The sequence below is a fragment of the Capra hircus genome (assembly GCF_001704415.2).
Source record: "Capra hircus breed San Clemente chromosome X unlocalized genomic scaffold, ASM170441v1, whole genome shotgun sequence".
Classification (NCBI taxonomy): Eukaryota; Metazoa; Chordata; class Mammalia; order Artiodactyla; family Bovidae; genus Capra; species Capra hircus.
This window is the reverse complement of record NW_017189516.1, coordinates 52,960,219-52,983,764: the sequence shown is the minus strand read 5'-3', so window position 1 is coordinate 52,983,764 and position 23,546 is coordinate 52,960,219. Positions and strand designations below refer to the sequence as shown.

The 23,546-nt window shown below is 46.2% G+C and overlaps 1 protein-coding gene across 2 annotated transcripts in view; it reads left to right on the top strand.

Moving 5' to 3' along the window:
• Positions 1-221: 221 nt before the first annotated feature.
• The window catches only part of NHS (NHS actin remodeling regulator), a 275,950-nt gene continuing 252,625 nt past the window's right edge, over positions 222-23,546 (top strand). The window contains exon 1 of one of the 2 annotated variants that reach the window (XM_018043756.1): positions 222-1,178. In XM_018043756.1, the coding sequence (XP_017899245.1) occupies positions 629-1,178 (550 nt within the window). In that variant the 5' untranslated portion in view covers positions 222-628. The remainder of the gene's footprint in view (positions 1,179-23,546) is intronic. The other variant, XM_018043757.1, reaches the window with a different exon arrangement.

Sequence of the window (23,546 nt, the reverse complement as noted above, 5' to 3'; positions counted from 1 at the left end):
GAGGCAGATTCCTCTCTCCGGGTTTTCAAAGCGCCTTTCCGAAACCACCTCCCCGCCCAGAGAGGGCGAGAGATCCCGGGCGCAATTGCTCCCCGGAGCGGCCGACGGGCGCGCGGGGAGAGGCCTGTGCCGGGGTACTTTCAAACTGAGGCGCGCGCACACACTCACACCCACCCACCCACCCAGACACACGCGCGTGCGCGTGCTCGCGCGCGCATACACATACACACACACACACACATACACACACGCCCATTTATATAGGCGGTGGCGGCGGTAGCGGCCGGGGCGGCGGCGGCGGCGGCGGCGAGCGCAGGAATGATGGAGCTGAGCCAGCCGACCCGGGTTGGAAGCAAGTGAGGAGAGCCTAGGCGCGCCCCGGGATTTCTGCGCCCGGTGCTTGTCATCCTACTCAGGGAACGGTGCACGGGCCGGCTGGACTGATTTGCTAGCGGAGGGCGGGGAAGAGGAGGAAGCCAGGTGAGCGAGGAGCCCCCTGCGTATCTGGACTGCCCGAACGCACCTTCGCGGGACTCCAGCCGCCTCTCCACCCAGGTGGGCGCGTCCGCTTCCCCACTCGCCAGGGGCGCTTTGAGGAGACCAGAAAGTCGCGGCCCGGCTGCGCGGGATGCCTTTCGCCAAGCGGATCGTGGAGCCGCAGTGGCTGTGCCGGCAGCGACGCCCGGCGCCTGACCCGGCGGAGGACTCGATCGGAGGCAGCGCAGAACCGCCGCCGCCGCCGCCGCCCCTGCAGCTGCCCGGCCGACGGGACGAGGCCGTGGCGCCGGGGCCAGAGGATCCTCCCCGCGCACCCCCTGCGCCTCCCGGGCCGCCGCTGCCCGCGCCAACCGACCAGGCGCCGCCACCGCACGGAGAGGCGCCCGCGGCGGGTGAGGAGAGCGTGGCAGGGGTCCTAGAGGCGGCGTCCGTGGCTGGCGAGGCGTCCTCAGCGGCAGCCACCGCGGTGTTGCTCATGCTGGACCTGTGCGCGGTCAGCAACGCGGCGCTGGCCCGCGTCCTCCGGCAGCTCTCGGACGTGGCCCGGCACGCGTGCAGTCTCTTCCAGGAGCTCGAGAGCGACATCCAGCTCACCCACCGTCGCGTCTGGGCGCTGCAGGGCAAGCTCGGCGGCGTGCAGCGCGTGCTCGGCACGCTGGACCCCAAGCAGGAGGCAGTGCGTGAGTACCCGCGCGGTCCGCCCGCCTAGAGCTCGCTCTGGCGCCGCACCCTCGCGCCCTCCGTGGTCGCCGCAATCTCAGCCCCGTGGCGCCGCGCCTGCTGCGGTTTACACCTTACTCTTGCTTCCTCATCCCTCCCCTCCCCTGGGACTCACCCCAGTCCTCCCGGAGTTCGGGTGAGGGATGCAGACGCCAGGGGAGAAAGTTAAAGGGGGCGTTCTCTGACCTCAAAGGCAGCGGTGGACTGAGAGGGAGCATTTATGGGGACAGAGGAGGCAGAGGGGTCTGTCATTGACTTCTGGGGCTCGATTTCTCCGTCCCTCCCCGGGAGGCAGAGGGTTGGTGCTACTTCCGTGGTTTCCAGCAGCCTGTCCTGAGCCCTTGTGTAGTCTTCCCACCCCCATCCAAGTGCGTGCTTGGGGCGGGGGGGCTCGAGAACTGGCCTTTTTAGGGCTTCTGCTACGCCGTGGCAGTTTGGGCCCTCTTGTGACCTCAGGGGCTGCACTGAGCTCCGGACTTGTGCCCTGTGCTGGTGTGTGCCATAGCGCGGCGCCGCACGCCTCCCAGAGTGAACTCCGAAGCGCTCTGCTCCAGCCTTGTGGCCTGGGAGGGGCGTGGAGGGAGAAGTGTCCTGGACCCTGGGGAGGTCGGGGAGACCCTTGGGCATCTCTCCTGGCCTGACCACAACAGGCTTCCTACTGAATGACTATGCCATCTGCCTTCCAAGAATCTTGGAGGTGTTCCGCGCCCCCCTCCCACCCCCCACCCTAACGTGTACTATCATCCAATTTCACCCGCGTGTGCAAGACCCCTGAGCACCTTTGCTGCCTGTTAACTTCACTCTTGCGACATCCCAGGGCTCCCAATAAATGTAATTCTGGCGCTCAGGAGGGTCCCCTGGCGCACTGTTGGCCAAATCAGGAGGTGTCAGAGTCATTTAGAACCGAGCGGACGGTGGGCGGGGGCCCTAGGCTAGCATGCTGGTCCTTTGGCGCCTAGTTCAGCGGCTGCGACGCTCACAGCGAAGGTGATGTCAGCGCCTCCGACTTACATAAGAAGCTTCCCCGGTTGCTGCAGCAGCTGCGCCGGTGCGCGGTGGCCGCTGAGCGCGCGGGGCGGGGGCGCTCTCGGCATTCTTCCCCGGGGACTTCCGGGCACCTCTGCCCTGCAAACTGGCCCAGCCTTCTAACCAACCTTTCCCGCTCGAGCACTGCCCTCCTTCCCCAAAATAAAATAAAGTAAAACCCCTTTGAACCTCGGCCCGGGAATTCGCTGCTTTCTGCAATAACAATAATAATAAGCGTAATGAATAAATGATGTGCGCGATCGGTTTTCGCAGCTATAAAAGACCCGGAGTTGGGTTAATGACTGGTTGTTTAAAGGGCAATTCCGGGGATGAGTTCTGGAAAGAATTAGGACTGCCATGGGCCAAGTCGTATTTTACTTTTGGGACTTGAAATGAGCGCTTTAATCCTACCTCCTTTTTTACCCCAAACCACACAGCAGGGACAGGCCCTTCACTTTCAACAGCGCTGATATCTAGGGAGTGCGGTCGGGGGAGTGGTGATTTTACTTCAAAAGGAGTGGAGGGAAGTTTTGCAGACTGTTGAGTGGTGCATACATTTCCCGTGTGTGTGTGTGTGTGTGTGTGTGTGTGTGTGTGTGTGTGTGATGCACACTGCCCCTTAAATGAGATTTCTCATAAGTGAAACTCAACACTGGAGAGAATGAGTTTTCTCCCTTTTTTCTTTAGAGGCAGAGCGGGGGTAGTTATGTACTCAGAATTTAATACAATCCTTTACACTGTTTGGTGTACAGACTAATGGTTAATGAAAAAAAAAGGGGATTTTTTGGTGTGTGCTTACAAGTGATGAACATATGATGAACATATACTCTGTTTAGGCGGTTCCCTGGTGGCCTGGATGGTAAAGAATTTGCCCACAATGCGGGAGACCCGGGTTCAGTCCCTGGGTTGGGAAGATCCCCTGGAGAAGGGCATGGCAACCCACTCCAGTATTCTTGCCTGGAGAATCCCATGAACAGAGGAGCCAGGTGGGCTACAGTCCATGGGGTCGCAAAGAGTCGGACATGACTGCCTACTTTCACTTTTCACTTTCTTTCATACTGTTTATGAGTATTTATACATGAATAAATAAAGATGGGGCTCATATAATAAAAGGGACAGACTTAAAATCTCCTATTATTTTTATATTTTTCTAAAACATGATCTCCATGCTTTGTGCCCCTACCCCTCCCTTCTCTTGTCCACATACATTTAGGATGACATTGTTCCTGTTTGATGTCATAAAGGCATTACCTTTGGGAGGAAAAGCACAGTATTGTGTCTTAATTTGGATTTCTCGGTGTGCAGAGGTGGAGAAACGGATTTCCTTGCAAGGAGTTTCTTTGAGAGGGGATCCCATGAAGCACGGGGAAAGAGTGGGGGAGTGGGCAACTGGGATTCAATCCAGCACACCCCTGAAAGTGTTCTGCTGAAGAATGAGGAAGCTGGAGTATTTCTCTATCAACTTCCAGCACTCACTGATGGAGAGCACTTGGAGCCTGAACTCCCTGGCTCCTGAGACCCACCCCAGGTGTGGGCTAAGCAGGCTCCTGGGCCATGCAGAGAGGTGTCAAAAGTCTGTGGTGTGGCATGCGGGACCTTTTAGATGTGAAGATCCTGCATGCCGTAAGTTAGACTTCGTGTAGCCAAGTAAATAAATATTTAAAATAAAATGTCTGTGTCGTGTTTGGGAATGTCTGCAGGGGTCACCTGGGAAGGGGAAAGGGGCTGTTTGTGGGTGGAGAACCAGTGGCGTTTGCTATGTTATGCACCTCCCTTTAGCGTTGCTCAAAGCCTAAGGGAGTTTCACAGGGAGAGGAAGCCTAAAAGTGATCGGACTTCCCTTTTCTCCCCCCTTGAATGTGTCTGGGTGCCTCCATACCCCATTCTCCATGCTGCTTCATCCTTGGATAGCTGCTTCCTATTGCCCTGAGACAAGCTGGGGTGGTTTTTGCAGGGGTGACATCATCTGACACACACTTCAGCAAAGTCACTCTGGAGGCAATTCTGGAGGCTGGTAGACCAGTTAGACGGTGCAAGTGGTGACCATGGTTGGGACTGAGTAGACAGTGAGGAAGGCTCAGATTGTAAATTCATTTTGCAAATAGAATTGACCAATTGGATTACCAATTGGATTGGTTACAGGGTATAAGAGCAGAAAATAATTATTATTATTATGGATGACTCCTAGTGGGTTTTTTTCCTTAAACAGCTTATAGAAGGTCCATTTCCAAAAATGGGTAAGGTTTATGGAAGAGTAGATCTTTTATGGTTGGGGTGGGGGGAATGGAACTGATACTTTTCTGTTTGTGCTATGTTAACGTGAGATGCTTGTGTCTAAGACAATTAGATGTGTGAATTCAGAACTCAAGAGAGAGGTCCAGGCTGGAGATGCAGATGCAAGATGTAAGGGCAGAGGTGATATGTGAAACCCTGGAGCTCAGGACCAGGTAGAGAGTAAAGAAAAGGGGGCCAAGACTTATCCTAGGGCAGTCCAACTTCGAAAGTTTAGTAGAGAAGAAAGAGCAGTGAGCAAGCTAGAAGGAAAATCAGGAGAGTGGTATGATGGAAGCCAGGAGGAGGTGTCTCAGGAATGGAAGGGGAGTTGTTTTGGTCAAATGCTTCTGAGAGGAAGACAAGTGCTGATGTAAGACCATTGAGTCTGGTACCTTGTTAGCAATGAGTGGCCTTGCTAAGTGCCATTTCAATGGAGGGGTAGAGAGGAAGGCCACATAAGAGGGGATGAAGAGAACAGAAGTGAAAGAGGAGAGAGCAAGCACAGACAGCTCTTGTAAGGAGTGTTGCTCTGAAGATAGGGGAGGAATGGAGCCGTGGCTGAAGGGCAATGCAGAGCCCAGGGAGATTTTCATAAAAGGCGTTGATATTGAGGCATGTTTAGATTCCATGGAGAGGGAAGAATTGATGATGCTGGAGAAGGAACTGGATAATCATGGAAGTCCTTGAGAGACTGAGAGGGAAAGGGATCAGAGCACCGTCGCCCATAGGAACTGGAGGGAAGATGACAGATACGGGCAGAGGGACAGGTGGACTGGTGAACTGGTAGCAGTGGGATGGGGTGTTATTACTCAGTTCCATCTCTTTGACTTTCTTGGAGAGATCATCAGTTGAGAAGGTGTTAGTAATGTGAGGAGAGAGGACAAGGCATTAGTGCTGTCTCAGGAAGGGAAGGTGCATGCAGGAAAGAAGTATGGAGGGGTTCCCTGGCTGTATGGAGAGCCTTCTGAGACTTACGGTCATAAACATGGACTGAGTCCAGCTTTTCGGTCACTAAAACTGGAGATTTTGGAATTATTTCATGGGCCTCAACCCCAAACTGTTCATCCTGAGACATTTGAATGACATTGGCTTTTGGGTTGCTGTTGATTATATTTAGTTTCTGAGTCTTAAAGTACTTTTTATATTGAAGCTGAAAATTCATACTAAATCACTCAGTTGTGTCCAACTCTGCGACCCTGTGGACTGTAGCCCACCAGGCTTCTCTGTCCATGGGATTCTCCAGGGAAGAATACTGGAGTGTGTTGCCATGCTGCCCCCCAGAGGATCCTCTCGACCCAGGGATCGAACCCTCATCTCTTGTGGCTCCTGCTTTGCAAGCAAATTCTTTACCGCTGAGCCATCGGGGAAATCAACAGAAAAGGGCACAGACCATAAATGTATAGCTTGGTTAACTTTCACAAAGTGAGCGTCTCACATAACCTTCACCAAGATCAAGAAAGAAACTGTATCTTGAACCACCCTCCCAAGCCCCATTTTATCAGTCACTACCCTCTTCCCCAAGGGCAGACTTCTTCCATCAATTAGGTTTTCCTGTTTTTGAACTTTGTGTAAGTGGAGTGACATAGTATATACCTTTAAGTGTCTAGTGTTCCTCACCCAATATTATATTTGTAAGAGTCTTCCATGTTGTTGTGTATACAGTAGATTGTTCCTTCTCATTGCTGAATAAAATTCCATTGTGTGCATATACCACCATTTGTTGGTCTGTTCTAATGATGAATATTTGGGTTATTTCCAGGGTAAGGCTATCACCACAGATGTTTTTCTATATGCTTTCTGGTGGGCCTATGTTTGGAATATTACACACACACACACACACACACATATGTACACAATTGTTTGGAATATGTCTAAAAGTGGAATTGCTAGATCAAAGGGGATATATACATTTGGCTTTAGTAGCTACTGCCTAACAGTTTTCTAAACTGGTGGTACCAATTTATACTCCCAGAAGTATATGCAAGTTCCAGTTGCTCCATGTCCTTACCAACACTGGTATGGTCTTTTTAATTGTAGCTACTCTGTGGGTAGCTAATAAAAATCTCATTGTGGTTTTAATTTGCACTTCACTGACAGCTTATGAGATTGAGGACCTTTTCATATGTATTTTTGACCACTTGAATATTCTCCTTTCCTCATTTGTTCTTCATTTTTCCATAAGGTTCTTTATGTGTTTTTCCTTCTCTTGTAGGAATTGCTGTGCGTTGTGGGTATATGTTCTTTGTGAGCTGTAGATATTGCAATTACCCTCCCTCTGTCATGTGCCTTCTCACTCTCGTAGTGTTGCCTCTTGGTGAACAGAAGTTCTTGTTTGTATGTAATCCACTTTATGGATCCTTTTCTTTATGGTTAGTGTTCTTTGTGCTCGGTTTTATTTGTTTTTAAATTCTTCACTAACCCCAGGGTCATGAAGATATTCTTCTATGTTCTAGAAGTTTTTTGTTTGGACTTTGTCATTTAGATCCATGATTCACATGGAATTGATATTTACACATGGTGGGAAGAAGGGGCAAGATGCATTTTTCCCTGTGGATGCACAATTAATCCATTGCCACAAACTGAAAAGACCATCATTTCCCCATTTTACTGCAGTGACATGTTTGTTATCTAACAAGTAGATTGATTTTATTTTTTTAGTTAACTTTCATTGAGTTCTGCTCTGTGTCAAGCCCTGTGCTAAGATCATTGTATGAATCATCGTATTGAATCTTCACAATGACTCTATGAGAGTTATTGTCCTGTTATTTTCCTACTTTACTGAGAGTTAAAAACTTACTCTGGGTAGTAACAGCTGGAAAGTGCTGGAGCCTAGAATTAGGGTCCAGGTCTGAGTGCACAAATTATATTTGCAGACATCAGACTTTTCTCCCATGAGTGGCTGCACAAATCTAGAGCAGTTCCAATGTTTAAGTCAATATGCTTCTGTCCACTTGTCATGTCCCTCCCTGCCTTCCCCACCTTCCACCCCAGTCCAGTCACACTGAGCTCTACTGGCTGTTCCCTAAGTCACCAGGCTTTCTTGTTCTTCAAGCCAATGTGTATACTGCTCTTCTCTTTGGAACATTTCACTGGCTCATTTCTGTGCTTTCTTTGCTAATCTGTGGAGTTGTCATCTCAGTACAGTAAAACCTGATCCCTTGCCTGCTGCCTTCCACCTGCGAATTTTCTAGAACTGTGTGCTAACCTTTATCTTAGCTTTTCTCCTTCTGGACATCAGACTGTGTGGGTGCTCTGCTAGATTCCTTCAGCCCTCACCTCTCATTCTGAAGGCTGCTTACTGCTAACTCCAGTGGCTGTGCCTAGGGCTTCCTTTTTTTCTGTTTTTTCTCTCTGCCTGATGGACCATGCTAGGCCCTGCACAGAGGGCAATCCAGAAGTGCCAGTGAGTTAATGCCCCTGAAGCAGTACTAACCAGTTATGGATACGACACTGGGGGACCATGGACCTGCTTCCTTGCTCCATGGATGAGAGAGCTTCAAGGCATGTTCTGTACTATCTCTCAGAGTTCACCAGAGGACTGAGCCGTAGTTGCTCACCGTGGTGACCTGTCTTCAGACACACTGTGTATTCTCTGCCTTCTTTTCCCCATCTCTTACCTATGGGTGCTCCCTGGGGTCAACTCCCATAAAACCTTCTTGCCCTTGAGCTTGCACTTGCGCTCATAAGGTCTGGGAGAGCCCATGCCAGAACAGTCTGTTTAATCTTTGAACTGTGAAGGTGAAGACCTGGGACCAAGAGCATGGTAGAGGTCATGCTTCTCTTTCTTTTTCCCTAAACTTTCCTGAGGATTATTACATTTAACACATGGGCACACCCTTCCAGACCCTCGGTGGTGGGTCTGGATATAACTTACCGCCCTTAAGTGGGCTTACAGTTTGAACCTCTTATTGGGGTGGGAGGAGGTCTTCAGTGCTTCAAAGGTGAGAAGGGGCACAAAGCAAACTCAGGCCTACAATGATGAAGACATACTCCGTAATTTCCTCAGTGCTCTGTCAGCCAGCCTTTGAGAGTACCATTTGTCTTCCTGTGGAATTGGGCCAGTGATGGCCCCAAGAGATCCATGCTCCCTATTTGGAATGCATAATCTCAGCCACAGCTGAGCCCCAAACTGCTAAAGCCAGAAGTAGTCTAAGAAGTAACACTTGGGGTAAATCGTTCGTTTGGGTTTGGTATGGCAATGCTCATCATGGGTTCAGCGTGCTTTTGGAAGGATGATCCCTTTCCTCCCCATTCAGTTCATTCTACCACTCACAAAACCCCTTTACAGTCTGGTTAATGTGGTTTTTTTTTTTTGGTGGGGGGGGGCGATGTTTTCGTTGATGTGATTAGGTGTCTTTCCCTCCTGGCTCTACTCAGCAAGTTTTTCTGAGACATTATGGAATCCGAACAGCTCTACTGAAACCTGCTTTAAAACCTCTCGTGGAGCAACTGAGAAGAAAGCAATCTTTTAAAGGTTAATAATCCATGGGTATAACTTCCTCATAACCAGTGACAGCAACACATTTCTTTTTAGACTTTTACTGGATTGGGCTTTTAAATCAACACTACCAAACTATTTTACCTACGAAATAATTGCAATTCTGTTGGGCTGATATTTCTAAGACGGTAACAGTAAAGATTTCTCTCTTTGTGTTTGTGGAAGTGTTTTCCATACAATGCCATCAGGAAAGTGTAAATTCCACAGAAGCACTCATACACATCTTCAGTCTCAGGGCTTCTTGTCTACAGTGGTCATCACTTTTAAGTTCCAATTATACATGACATCTTTCCTGTTGTCCCATGTTAGCCCAAACATCTTAAAGATCCACTAATTTTGAATCTTTTTTGGCCACTCTTGTGAGTTTCAGGATCTTAGTTTTCTGACCAGGGATTGAACCCAGGCCCATGGCAGTGGAAGTGCTGAGTCCTAACCACTGGACCACCAGGGAATTCCCAATATTTTGAAATTTTAGAACAAAGACAATTTTAAACGTAGTTGGAATTTGTTTCGATAGTTCAGTTGAATTTCTTTTTACTCTAATAAAAACCGTGAACCACAAGTTTGTGAGACACTCTGTTAAAAACAATCATGGGGAAGAGTATCCCCAGAACAAACCCTCAGTCACAAAACTTCCTGAAAGTTCTTTTTGCATCAAGAGTTCCTCATGAATCACATCTTGATAGCAAGTGAAAAGAGAAGATAATGAGGTGAGAATGGTTTCTGAATGTAAGGCTCCCATTCTAAGGTCTCAGTTTTTTGGAATAAGGTTTTGGTGAACCCTCCTAAGCAAACTGTAAGCCCACAAAGGGCAGAGACCCTGTCTAGCTCATCTTTGTAAATGACTAACATAGGCGTGAGAACATGAGAAGGTTTGAGTGTACTGAAATAGAACTCTGAAGACCTGATCATCCATATGATGAAAAATCACTTAATTATGAAACGTCTAAGTCCTTCAAAGCTGTGATCATTCAGTTACTCAGTTGTGTCCGACTCTTTGCAACCCCGTGGACTGCAGTACACCAGCCTTCCCTGTCCATCACCAACTCCTGGAGCTTGCTCAAATTCATGTCCATCGAGTCAGTGATGCCATCCAACCATCTCATCCTGTATCGTCCCCTTCTCCTCCTGCTCTCAATCTTTCCAAGCATCAGGGACTTTTCCGATGAGTTGGCTCTTTGCATCAGGTGGCCAAAGTATTGGAGCATCAGCTTCAGCATTCCAATGAATATTCAGGGTTGATTTCCTTTAGAATTGACTGGTTTGATCTCCTTGCTGTCCAAGGGACTCTCAAAGTTAACCAAGAATAAAATGAAGTTAATGAGAGTTGGAGAGTCTTGGGATCTGAGAGTTGGGAAAGACCTTAGCATCCATCACATCCAACTGCCTACCCAAGGTGGGTCTCTTTTTAAAGATGTCCCAAGTGGAAGCCCATTGACTTTCTGTGCCCTCCAAGATTCCTAGGAAAGGCCACCCACATCCCAACTTTGTTACTGGAGAGTTACCACTCTAAACCAGTCATTACCTACACTGAGACTAAATCTGTCTTTTGGCAGTGCCTGCCTTTTAGTCCTGATCTGTTGTCTGGAGCCATATGGAATCTGCTTATCATCTCTTTTCCAGAACATCATTAAGTGTCTAGAGGTGACTATTATTGTCACTTCTAAATTTTCTTCATCCCAGGTGAAACAACTTTAGTTCCTTCAACCAGGACTCTTGATGCCAAGTTTCCTGTCCCCTCCACTCTGGTTGTCCCCTGCCACAGGTGGAGAGCAGGCGTGTACCTGTTCCTTTCTCTGTCTGATATCCCCCTAGGACTAAGGTGGCCCTTGTTGCTTTAACCATTTGCAGGACACTGCTGGTGCATGATTGCTCTTATGGCCCAACAAACCCCTATCCTTTATGGTGGCAGTTCTTTTACCCGTAGCTTCCTCTGTTCCATTTGTGTAGTTGGTATTTTTGAACTTAAATTTCACAAGACTCCCCCATTGTCTCTGTTAAATTGAATCTTGCTTGCTTTGCTCTTTCATTTCCAATCAGTGGTGATGGTTTAAAATCTTGATTCAATGTGTCAGCTACTGCCCACAGCAGTCTGCTCTCTGCAGACATCATAAACATGATTCTAGCCCATCACCCACATCTTTGATAAAATTAATGTTCAGATGGACTCAAAGCCAGAGCCCACTGGCAGGCAGTACTAACAGCATCCCTCCAAGTTGACGTCTGTTAATCACTGTTCCTTGGGTACCATTGTTGCAGCAGCCCTGAATGCTCCCCCCACCTTCCCATTCAAACCACATTTCTCCACGTTGCCCACAAGATCTATCATCATGAGTGATTGTCAAATGGTTTGCTGAAATCAAGATACCATATGTCTGTAGCATTCCTTTGATCTCCCAGTCTAATAACCCTACTCAAAAGGGAAATGAGGTTAGTCTGGCTCAAACTGGACTCACTTACAGCCATCAGAGGGGCTATTTAAGTGTTTTTGTGTATAATGCATAAAGAGTTTATTTGGGGGAATCTGCTTTGGTGTTGTAGCCATCGAATGACTATAAAGTTGGACAGCAAGGGGAATCTCTGGGTCCTAGAGTCCATCTCTCTGCCTCCCAAGTGCCTGGTTTGTCAAAAGCAGAGAATTCAAGTGCTTTTCCCTGCCTTTCTTGGAGGATACCTGGTGAGAACCTTATGTCCCGGTGCTCTGTACCTTCAAGAAAGGTTTGGAATTCATGACGTTCGGAGTGTGCTTGGGCTTAGTTTGAGCAAGGTTGTCAGGTATCTGGTTTATCTCATTGTTGAGAGGAAGCGAACATGTTAAGAAAATGGATGCTGAAGTCTGATCACGTGGTTCAAATCCTGGGTCCTCATTCTTCATCTATTATGGGATGGAGATAAACCCAGTGCCTGCTGCATCCAGTTGTTGACAGGACCGAGGAGTCAGATGTTCAGGCACTTAGAGCTGTCCCTGTGAGCCCCTGGTAATTATTGGCTATTATTTTATTGCAACTATAATTGGATCATGCAGAGTGGGAGGCCCGTGTTCATTTTTTCCAAGTAAGTATAAACGTGTGCCTGAATCTTTGAATTGCTGGCTCAGGGAGAAGGAGACAGCTGACCAAGCAATGCTCTGTCCCTCTTCGCGTTCAGATGGCTCTTAAGATTTCTGTGTCCTTTGTGGCTTCTTTTTGTCATGCAGAGAAGTATCGGAATAAAAAAATCGACCAGTGACCTTATCCAGATTCACTCATTTATTATCGGCCAGACACCCTTTTAGGCCCTTGGGTTTCATCAGTGAACAAGAAGTTACAAGGTGTTTACAGAGGAGAGAGACAATCCATAAACAACAAACCTGACACTTTTAAGGAGATTACAAAGCATGTTAGTAGGTGATCAGTGGCACGGGCAGAAAAGCTACTAGTGCAGGATGAGGGCCATCCGTAGGATTGGAATGAGGTTGCCATTTTTGATGGCGTGGTCAGGTAAGCCTCATTAAGGAAACAACATTTAAGTGAAGACTGGGGACATGTGAGGGAATTAATGAGTTTGCAAGGGGAGAGGACGCGTTTCAGCAGAGGAAACCAGAGCTCCTGCCATGGCGCTGAGGTGAGAGCATGCCTTGTGTGATGGAGGGACAGCCCGTGTGGTCGAGCGAGCAGGGAGGAGAGTGGCAGGAGAGGAGGCCAGGGAGGGGGGCTGGAAGGCGGCTCGGCATCGTCAAGTAGGCCGTTGTGAGTGAGGACTTTGCCTTTTGTGCTGAGTGAAATGGGGACTCGCTGGAGGGTTTTGAGCCTAGCGGTAACATGATTGACTTAGAGTTTAAAAGCATCACTTTGGCTACTGGGCCATGAAGAGACTGTTGAGAGAGGCAGAGGTAGAAACAGACAGTCCAAGTTGGAGGCCATCCTGGTGAGAAGCAGTAGTGGTTTGGTGGAAGTCACGAGAAGCACCTGGATCCAACTTAGAACTGTTGGCATCTTTTGTTTCATGTTCAGGGCTAGGCAACTCAGCTTATACAGATGGGCCTAAAACTGAAAATGAGGGGAGAGACCCCTCCCTTCTTACTCTGCCAGACTTGCTCCAAAAGAAACCAGGCTACAGTATGCCTTGCTCCTTTTAGGAGGAGCAAAAGCAGAATCTCACATGTCTAATGCGTTTTGCAAAGCCATTTCTGAATGTTGAGAAGGTAGGCACTTCTCCTGGATCTTGATTAATCTTATTTTGCTGTCTTGGGAAAATGGAAAAGGCATCCTGATGGATAGTCTTTTTTAAAAAGTCAGTGTACAGTTTCCATCCAGTGAAATGTTCAGCCCTCACATGTGTAGCTTGGTGAGTTTTCATAAATGGACCCACTGTGTAACCCATACTCTGGTTAAGATAGAAACTGTTCCCTCACTTCAGATAGAGTAAGTACTCCTTTAAGGTAAGAAAGCAGCATGTTAACTCTGGTGCCCTTACCCCAGCCCCTGCCAGGGCTGTTGTGTGAATACATCCATGGAAGATAATGATTCCACAGAAACTTGTGGAGTATCCGGTAGGATCCTACTAAGAACTGGGGATTCCACGTATAGGATTTGCAAAGGAGCAAACTTCCAGTTCTAAGCTAAGTAAGTGCCAGGGATGCCATGCAGAGCATGATGACTATGATCAATAGTGATGTATATCTCAAAGTTGCTAAGACAGTAAATCTTAAAAGTTCTCATCACTAGAAAAAAAATTGTAATTATGTAAGATGTGGTGGATGTTAGCTAGGTTTACCGGAGCAATCACTTCACAATATGTGCGAATAATGAACCATTATGTTGTATACCTGAAACTAATATAATGTATGGCAGTTGTACCCCAATTAAGAAACAAGATTGAATGCAAAAAAAAGATTTCTAACACAGATTGAAAATAGTGGAGTTTCCTCACTTCATTCTGAGAGTGCTGGCTCTTTACAATGTCTTGGTGACAGGCGTTAGGGAGAGTTCCATTTGACACAAGGCTAAGAATCTGGCCTCAGAGGCCCCAGGGGTAACTTAGAAGCAGGAATTTTCTAAGATAGAGCTAAAGTAGCATTTAAAAAGAGATGGGAAAAAAGAACTTGTTACTTTTAGGCAAATTTTTAAGTAGCAGAGAATGCTGATTTGCAACTGTTTTCAGCTGATGCTTGAAGCCTGGCTGGAGGATGAAGAAAGTTGTTTAAAAGATGATTTATTATTATTACATCGAAGTGCATTTAGATGTGTGGGAAAAGGAGCTGTACTCTGGAGTTCAGCTACTCTTGATTTTCACTACTAGACATCTGAGGGAGGAAAGAACTAGGAGCTAGGGGGAAGGATGACAGCCAGTGAGACATAATGCTCATTAGAATATAATATCAATATTTATGTTTCTCTCCAGTGTGCATCTGGACTCCATTCCTTTAGCCTGGATCTGTATTTTAATAATGCAAGTATAGCTGTGTTTTCCATTTGAATTTCACATCAGAGTTCAGCTGCCTCAGCTAGCCCCCTCCTCACCCCTGAGGTTCTTCCATTTGCAAGATGGCTCATGTTTCTCAAGACTTTGATTCTGGAGATGAATTTTGTGTGTGGTGTGGGGAGTGCAGCATGAATAAATACCACAGAAATCCTTCTGCATGTGACAGCCATAGGGCTTTCTGCCTTGTAAGCAGGAGAGAAGGATGCTTCAAAGTTTGGGGCAGTGTTGGGGGAGAGTGGGCAAACTGAGGAAAGACACCGGGAAGGATGTCATGGAAAGTTTATGGAGAGTTTCACTTGGGTTAAATGCCTTCAGTGTGAGAGAAGAGATTTGGGAACCCTCCTCAGGTATCAGATGCCACTAGGGCTCATCTGGCAAAGTTTGAGCCTTCACTAATTAAAACTAATCCAATTGCACGAAGGAACATATGTTGCATAAGGTTGCTGCTTGTGTGGCTTTATTTTAACCCTTTCCCCATAGCCTAAACCCAGCAAATCAAAGCCTCGTGATAGGGTGAGAGGTGATAGTGAGAAATGAGATTCACTTCCAAACACATTTGAGTAAAGACAGTGAATGGTGTAGGCTATAAAAGAGTGTTGGCTGGTCAGGGTAAATTTTTGAAGCCCTTTTCGGTTTTCTTGATGGATTTGTCAGTTCTGAGTTTTTAAACAGCTATTGAGTGAGAAGGAAATAGCAGCCCACTCCAGTATTCATGCATGGAGAACCAGGCATGCCTGGACATAGGAGCCTGGGGGGCTACAGTCCATGGGGTTGCAGAGTCATACATGACTGAAGCGACTTAGCACATTGAGTGAGAAGGAAAATTAAAAAATAAAACACAAAAACACCAAAACCTAAACCCTCCTTGACTTCTCAGGATGGACTTGGTTTTCTTTCTAAACTGCTCTGCTTCTGTGGCCTGTTCACCTTGCTTGGGTCAGTCCCTCTTGAGGAAGCTTGAGTTCAGGGTTTATACCCGGAGGGTTGGGATCTTTGTCCTGATCACAGGCTGCATTCCTGACCGCAGTTGCCTTTCTCATAAAAGGGCATGTTTTCCTCTGGTTCTCTCAGTTCTGACACTTGCCAGCTGTGCGGCTTTGGGCAAATTAGTAGTCTTTTTAGTCTTAGTTTCCTCATCTGTGATATGGGAATACTTTTAGGACTAACCACAGAGAATCTTCACAACAATCTTCTTGAGTCAAGATTGAGTACATCAGTCCATGGACAGTTCCAGCAGCATGTGCTGTATACACAGAATACATAGTAAGGCTAATGAATACCTGGGTGCCAGCAGTGCTACTGTTTTTGTTGTTGTTTTATCATTATCAGGGGGCTTGGGTAAAGGAAATAGACGGAACAATGGGTAGAAGTCAGCCTCTATGGCTCCTCAACCAGCATAAATATTTCAGCCAGCTGGATGCATGGTGAAAATGAGAGTGGACGCCCACTGATGGCCTGGCTGAGGACGTGTGCCGTTGTGGAAGTGGTGCTGAGTGTGAACACCCAGGCCCTCATTCTCTGGGCCGGTCTGTATCGTGTCCTGTAATGACTTGCCCGGGGCTTTGTGTTCTGCTCCCTGCAGTCAGACACCAGGCATGGAACATCTAGCAAAAGAAAGAAGAGGACCGACCTGAGCCGGCTGTGACAGAGAATACCTAGGGTGCTCACCAGCTCTTTCCCTTTCCCCCGGGCAACACGGCTCTACTGTATTTCCCAGCTCACCTTGCAGTTAGGTGGGACCATGTGACTGAGTTCTGTCCAGTGGAAGGTGGAAGGGGTAATTACTCTTCTCTGGGATGGGCTTGTAAAAGCTCCTGCACGGCCCTCTGAAGTTTATTTCTTCCCCACTGTGCTGGCTGCATGCAGAGGATTTAGCAGAAGACTCCAAGGCCCTCAGGGATGGTAGAGCCATCAGACAGAAGGAGCCCCGGGTCCCAGAGTTACCGCATAGAAGGCTGTCTGCCACCATCTGATCAGCTTTCACATGAAGAAGTAAACTCTTCTTGTGAGATTTAGGGGACATTTGTTACAGCAGTTAACTGACCCTAACTGACATAGAGGTAGGCACAGGGAGGAAAAAGTTCTGGTTTTCCTGAAAATGAACAGATGACAAAAGTACTCCAAAGTATTTGGCATCATTTCATGAAATAAAAGAGACTTTAAACTGTATAGTCTTTTTTTTTTTTTCTGAGAGACATAAAGAGCTTCTGTGTGGGACCAGAGCAGTGTAACAGCTTTCCTCAAATAAACAAATGGAAATAAAAACTTGTTAACAGAATTATAGTTTCTAGAGAAATGTTGCTACCTGGAACCAAAAGAATGCATTCATATTCATTCATTCATTCTCTTTCTCTCCCCACATATAAAAATGATCTACGCATATTTGTAACACTTTGAAGAGCTGCTTACAAAGCAACATGCCCAAGTTATAAGTTTGCAGCTCAGGAGCTTTTACACATTGGACACACCTCTTTAACTAGGACCTGGAATGAGAAACAGCATTCGCAGCCCTCTGGAAATCCTGAAACTTCCTTTCCTGTCACACCTCCCCATTATCTTGACTGGCCATTATCTCCCCTGGCCATTATCTTGACTTCTAATGTGGAATCATCCTGTATGTGCTTTTTGATACATGGATTTTTTTTGGTCACAATTTTATTTACGTTTTACATAGGTGTAGTTCATTTATTTTCATTGCTATATAGTATTCCTCTGTATGGCTGTACCATAGTTTATTTGTTCATTCTATTATTGATGGGCGTTTGGATAACCTCCTTTTTGAGCTATTCTGAGTAATACTGCTAGGAACATTCTGTTTCCTATCTTTTGGTGAGTGTACGGTACCTACACATTTCTTTTGAGTGAACACTCCCTGCCTTGTAGTTGTACAAAACTCTTCCTGGGTAAGATATTTCAAGGCTGTGACACTGACTGTGACAGTAGCTGTTCTTAGTCCTTTCTGTCTCTTGGCTTCTGGACTAAGCAAAAGTCTTGTTCTGTTTTTCTGGAGTGTCAAGATGATGACTGAACCTTAATGGCCAAGTTTGATGTCTAAAATGAAGGAAATGTGATTTGCTCCAAAGGACCTGTTTTTCTGCCTCTCTATTACAGCACAGCTATAGGGCATTTTGATTCTCAGATGAGGCCTCTTCACAAACCTAGGTTTCAAGTTATTGGCAAAATCTGTGTCGTCAGAGTTTGATGTTGGAATCTTTATTGGTGCTGCTTCAGCTCTTCGTTTGTGAGGAGGAGGATTCTTGTGGGTTTTCAGATTGCTTCCTTTCCTTGGGGAGGGACTGGAGGAGGAAGAGTCCTGAGTCCTCTAATCCCGAAGGGATTAGCTTTAGAGCTGGTGGGAGTTACCTGGACCATGAAGATTTTATGCAGAGTTTAGGCAAAGCAGAACATTTCCTCAGAAGGGCAAGAGACAAAGAGGGGAAAGCCTTTCTGTCCCCCAAACAGGGTTTATTCTTGTGGCTCTGCTTTCAGGATCTTGGATTTCTGATCCACGAAGTGGCAACCTGGACGAGATGGAACTTTGTGGCTTCTGGGGGTTAAAAAGCCCTCAAGCAAATGGCGGTGGGGGGCCTTCCCTTGTGGCTCAGCTGGTAAAGAATCTGCCTGCAATGTGGGAGACCTGGGTTCGATCCCTGGGTTGGGAAGATCTCCTGGAGGAGGGAATGGCCACCCACTCCAGTATTCTGGCCTGGAGAATTCTATGAACTATACAGTCCATGGGGTCACAAAGAGTCGGACACAGCTGACCAAGTTTCACTTCACTTCAGTTCAAGCAAACTCTTAAAAACTGCCCACTAGACTTTCTTTCAAACCCCTGACACAAGCTAGCTTTCCAGACTCCACTGCCAAGACTGGTGGTCCTGGACTCCATGAGTAGTATAATCCCCCTAATCCCACCAACCTCCCAGGTTTCCTCACTCTTTGGCTTGAAATGAGCTGATGGGAGAATTCAGGCCTTACTGTTTGAGTCTGAGCTGTCTCCTTCAAGCCTCCTGAGAATATGTGGGACCTCCTGGAGACCCAGGCAGCCCCCTGAGGTGCTGGGTGTTTTGATGGAGCCTTTGGTTCCTTTGGCTGTAAAGGTGTGTGATGACCCCAGGGGACCCTGATGCTGAGTGACACACAGCTGGGCCTTGGAAAGTGGGTTTTTATAATAAATTTGAACATGGTTTGCAACTTGACTATACTTCGCTATATTCCTTTTCCCAGCTAGAGGATAAGTGAGCTGAGTTTTTCCATGAGGGAACTGCTTTGGAACATTAACCTAGATTTTCTTCAAATGTAGAGGAGACTGTAACTGACTTTTTGGCTTTTAAGCCCTGGAGCCCTGGTGCAAGCACTCTGTAACGTCAGAAGTGGCAGGTAGGGTTGTGGCAGGTGGGTGGGATGTACTTTTCTCTACTTACCAGATGGGAAGTGCAGAGAGCTTTATGCAGAATAAGAGGCCTTTAAGAATGCAGATTTACTCTTGAGGACCTGGGTACCTCCTGCTTAAACCCACTGCTCACCAGCTACCCTTCTTTTGGGAATGGGGTGCACAGTCATGATGAGGGGCTACAGTTTCTTATTCTTCACCTTTGAATTTTTTCTGTAGCCTGACCCCTCCCAAGTTTCTAGAAAATGGCTGCATTTTTGTCCGAGATGACTGTCATTAAGGGGATTCTTCTAGATGTGTTCAGGTGGACATCAAGCAAATTCATGGGCACACACACATTCCCTTAACATCTGTTGTGTGACCGCTTTCTGCTGGTACATTACTTCACAAGCTCCTCAAATTGCTGTGATGCAAATGTGGAATTTTTTTTGGTAGTTGAGGAAATGGAGGCTCTGTTGGTGGCTGGAAGGGCACACTGCTTAAAAAGGCTTCAACCAGGATCCACATGTGACGTTAGCTTTGGTCTTCCATTTACCCTGCCCAGCTCCTGTGTGTGTAGGCCTGGTGTCTCCTTCCTCTACCACCTGATCGCTACTGCCATAGCCTTCTGCCTCCAGGTTATGATGGGGAAACAGAGGCCAAAAAAAACGCACCAAAAAACAAGAAACAAACCAAAAACATACAGACGGTGTACAGGTAGGACCTTGGATGCTCAGAAGGGCTGGGATTGTGCCTCTGGACAGAAGGGTTCCTGAGTCAAGGAGTCCCACCTGTTTCCGATGTGTGATGACAAGAGGCAGTGGCTGCACATCTGGCTATAACTCATTGGTTGTTCTGTTGTAACTTAGTAGATTGGATAAGGTGAAAGCAGTGGCTGTAGCAGGAATCATTTTCCATACTAAAGCCTTTACTGCTGCTGTTGCTGCTAAGTCGCTTCAGTCGTGTCTGACTCTGTGCGACCTCATAGACGGCAGCCCACCAGGCTCCTCCGTCCCTGGGATTCTCCAGGCAAGAACACTGGAGTGGGTTGCCATTTCCTTCTCCAATGCATGAAAGTGAAAAGTGAAAGTGAAGTCGACCCAAAAGAGTCACCTCCTGGATACACAGGATTCTCTTCTAGTTCAGTGGTTGCCTATTTGTATGCTGTAGTGTTGCTTGAAGGCAGGTGTAAATTAACTGTGAGTGACCTCAATTCAGATAATTAATCAACTCAGATTGAAATAAATTGCCATTTTTTAATTATTCAAATTGGCCAAAATGAAACACTGATAACGACCAGGTTTGGGGTGGGAATGAAAATGGGGTGGATATAAGGGTATGTTCAGACATTGCTGATGGAAGTGTGAGTTGGTGTAATCTTTGGACATTGCTGGTAGAAGTGTGGAACTGGTATAAATTTTCTGGTAGGCAGTTGGCCTGTGTGAAATTAATACATCAAAAAGCTGTGTGCCAGAGATGTTGTTTCAAAATTTAACCTGAGAAAATAAGTATATAAGTTAAACAAAAGAATGTATAGATGCTTTGGTGTTGCTTAGAATTAAGAGTTACTGGACATACACTAAGTGATTAGGAATAGAAAATTGACTGAACAAGCAGCATTACTGTATATTGGCACAGCAAACAACATTACTACATATTGTAACAGTGAAACAATCTATTGCCATTAAAATAATACAAATAGATATTTATTAACTCAAAATTATGTTTATGATATATTCCAAAGGTAAAAACACTTACCACTAAATAGTATGCAGATTATTGCATGTCTATTAAGAGGATGTAGGAATATTGGGAAAAAATGTCTGGAAGGATATATACCAAATCAGTACTTTGTACAAAATGTTTTATCATGATCCACAGTGAAAAACACATTTTACATTTGTGACCCAGTAGATGCACGTGGCTGGAACAATAGTTTTATCAACAATATTTATTTTTCTCTAATGCATTCTGATGTTTTTTTTTCTTTTTTACTATCTTATTCTCTTTCCCTCTTGTATTCTGCTTTATTCAAATTCCATTTTCTTCTCTTCTCCTTTTTTAAGATGCTGGTCATGACCCACTAAGATGATTTCATGATGTCCTAATGGACTACAAGCCATAGTTTGAAGAGCACTGCTCTAGAATACATAGAAAAGTAGAGTGGTTATCTCTAGCAGGTGGGATTATACTAGATCATTTTTTTTTTTTTTGAGAAAGGAGGTCCTTTTTGCTTTCCCATGTTACTAGTATAATATAAGGGCTAACGAAAGTTTTAAAAGTACATAATGATTCCATTGAAAAACAACTTTTAAGGAATATAAATATTGATTGCATAAAATATGTATGTATCAGGGATTCCCTGATAGCTCAGTTGGTAAAGAATCTGCCTGCAGTGTGGGAGACCCCAGTTCAATTCCTGGGCCGGGAAGATCCACTGGAGAAGGAATAGGCTACCCACTCCAGTATACTTGGGCTTCCCTTGTGGCTCAGCTGGTAAAGAATCCACCTGCAAAGCAGGAGACCTTAGTTTGATCCCTGGGTTGGGAAGACCCCCTGGAGAAGGGAAAGGCTACCCACTCCAGTATTCTGGCCTGGAGAATTCCGTGGAATGTATAGTCCATGGGGTCACAAAGATCTCTTCAAACTCAAAAGGTCACCAGGCATCCATTTGTTGTTGTTCAGTTGCTAAGTCATGTCCGATGCTCTGCACCCCTATGGACTGCAGCACACCAGGCTTCCCTGTCCTCCCAGAGTTTGCTCAAATTCATATCCATTGAGTGGGTGATATTATCTCACCACCTCTTCCTCTGCCATCCCCTTCTCCTCCTGCCCTCCGTCTTTCCCACCATCAGAGTCTTTTCCAATGAGTTGGCTCTTCTCATCATCTGGCCACAGTATTGGAGCTTCACCTTTCAATGAATCAACCCTGATTTCCTTTAGGGTTGGCTGGTTTTTATCTCCTTGCTGTCCAAGGGAATCTCGAGTCTTCTCCAGCACCACAATCCTAAAGTATCAATTCTTTGGTGCTCAGCCTTCTTTATGGTACAACTCTCACATCCGTACATGACTACTGGAAAAACCATAGCTTTGACTGTATGGACCTGTCAGCAAAGTGATGTCTCTGCTGTTTAATATACTGTCTGGGTTTGTCATAGCTTTCTTTCCAAGGAGCAAGCGTCTTTTAATTTCATGGCTGCAGTCACCATCTGCAGTGATTTTGGAGCCCAAGAAAATAATGTCTGTCACTGTTCCCACTTTTTCCCCTTCTGTTTGCCATGAAGTGATGGAACTGAATGCCATGATCTTAGTTTTTTGAATGCTGAGTTTCAAGCGAGCTTCGTCACTCTGCTCTTTCACCCTCATGAAGAGGCTCTTTAGTTCCTCTTTACTTTCTGCCATTAGAGTGGTATCATCTGCATATCTAAGGTTGTTGATATTTCCCCCAGCAATCTTGATTCCAGCTTATGATTCATCCAGCCCAGGATTTCACATGATATACTCTGCATCTAAGTTAAGCAAGCCGGGTGACAGTATACAGTCTTGTCGTACTCCTTTCCCAATTTTGAACCAATCTGTTGTTCTGTGTCTGTTGTTGAACTGTTGCTTCTTGACCTGCATGCAGGTTTCTCAGGAGACAGGTAAGGTGGTCTGGTACTCCCATCTCTTTAAAGCATGCCTACTTACTGCTTTACCCCAGTGATACTGCATTAGTTCTCTGGGATTTATTTCTATTTCTGTTCCAGGTTGCACTTTGTCATGCTCATTCCCCACCTTAAAAGAAACAGATATTAAATTTATCAGACTACTTTCTGGCCACATTATCTTGGCTTACAGCCCTGTCAAACTTAACCTCCTTTAAAGCTAAAGATGATTTTAAATGGAAAGTAGTCATTAAGAACTTAGAGCAAGAAGCAGAGGCTTTAACAGAGGACAGGAACAGTCCCTGCTCTCAGCACACAGCTGGAAATCTGCAGAGCCCACCCCAGAACCCCACCAAGCCAAAGTGGGTGGCATATGAAGTGAGCTTTCTCTGGGAAAACAGTGGACAAATGGGGCAGAGATTTCTGCGGACAGTTGTGTTTATATAGGGCATAAGCAAATCTTTGGGCATGCGTGCCAGCTGTCAAGTGGGGGAGGGTGATCCATAGGATTGGGTTTGAGAAGAGGCTGGCTGGCATTTTCAAGGTTGGGCCTGAGGAGAGATGCTTCCTGTCCTTGGAGGGAATTAATGATAGGAAATCTGAGAAAATAACTGGGGTTGCTTTCCAAGAGGTACTAATTTAGTTACTGTTGTTTCAGACATTCTGCCGAGAGTAATCTGACAATGCTAAAAATGTTATTTGGAGCCATGGCCTTCCGCTAAGGGAGAAGGCTGGATTCCTTCTATCTTTGAAACGTTATGAATAACATGTCACAGCTACTCATGTGCTCGTTTACTTATTCATTTATTATCTGATGAATTATCCATTCGTGTGGTCGTTTGTTCATTCATTTATTCTTTCATCCATCCATCCACCCATCCATTTAAGGATCTGCTTACTTGATATTCTTGGCTAGATGCTTTGTATTGTGGGGCACGTGGCAAGCATGGAAGCAGGGAAGGAACTCTAAAAGGAGGAAGAGCAGTCTGTGTAGTTGAGTTGCTCATAGTCTGGCAGCACAGACAGATAAGTAAACAAGTACTTACTACAT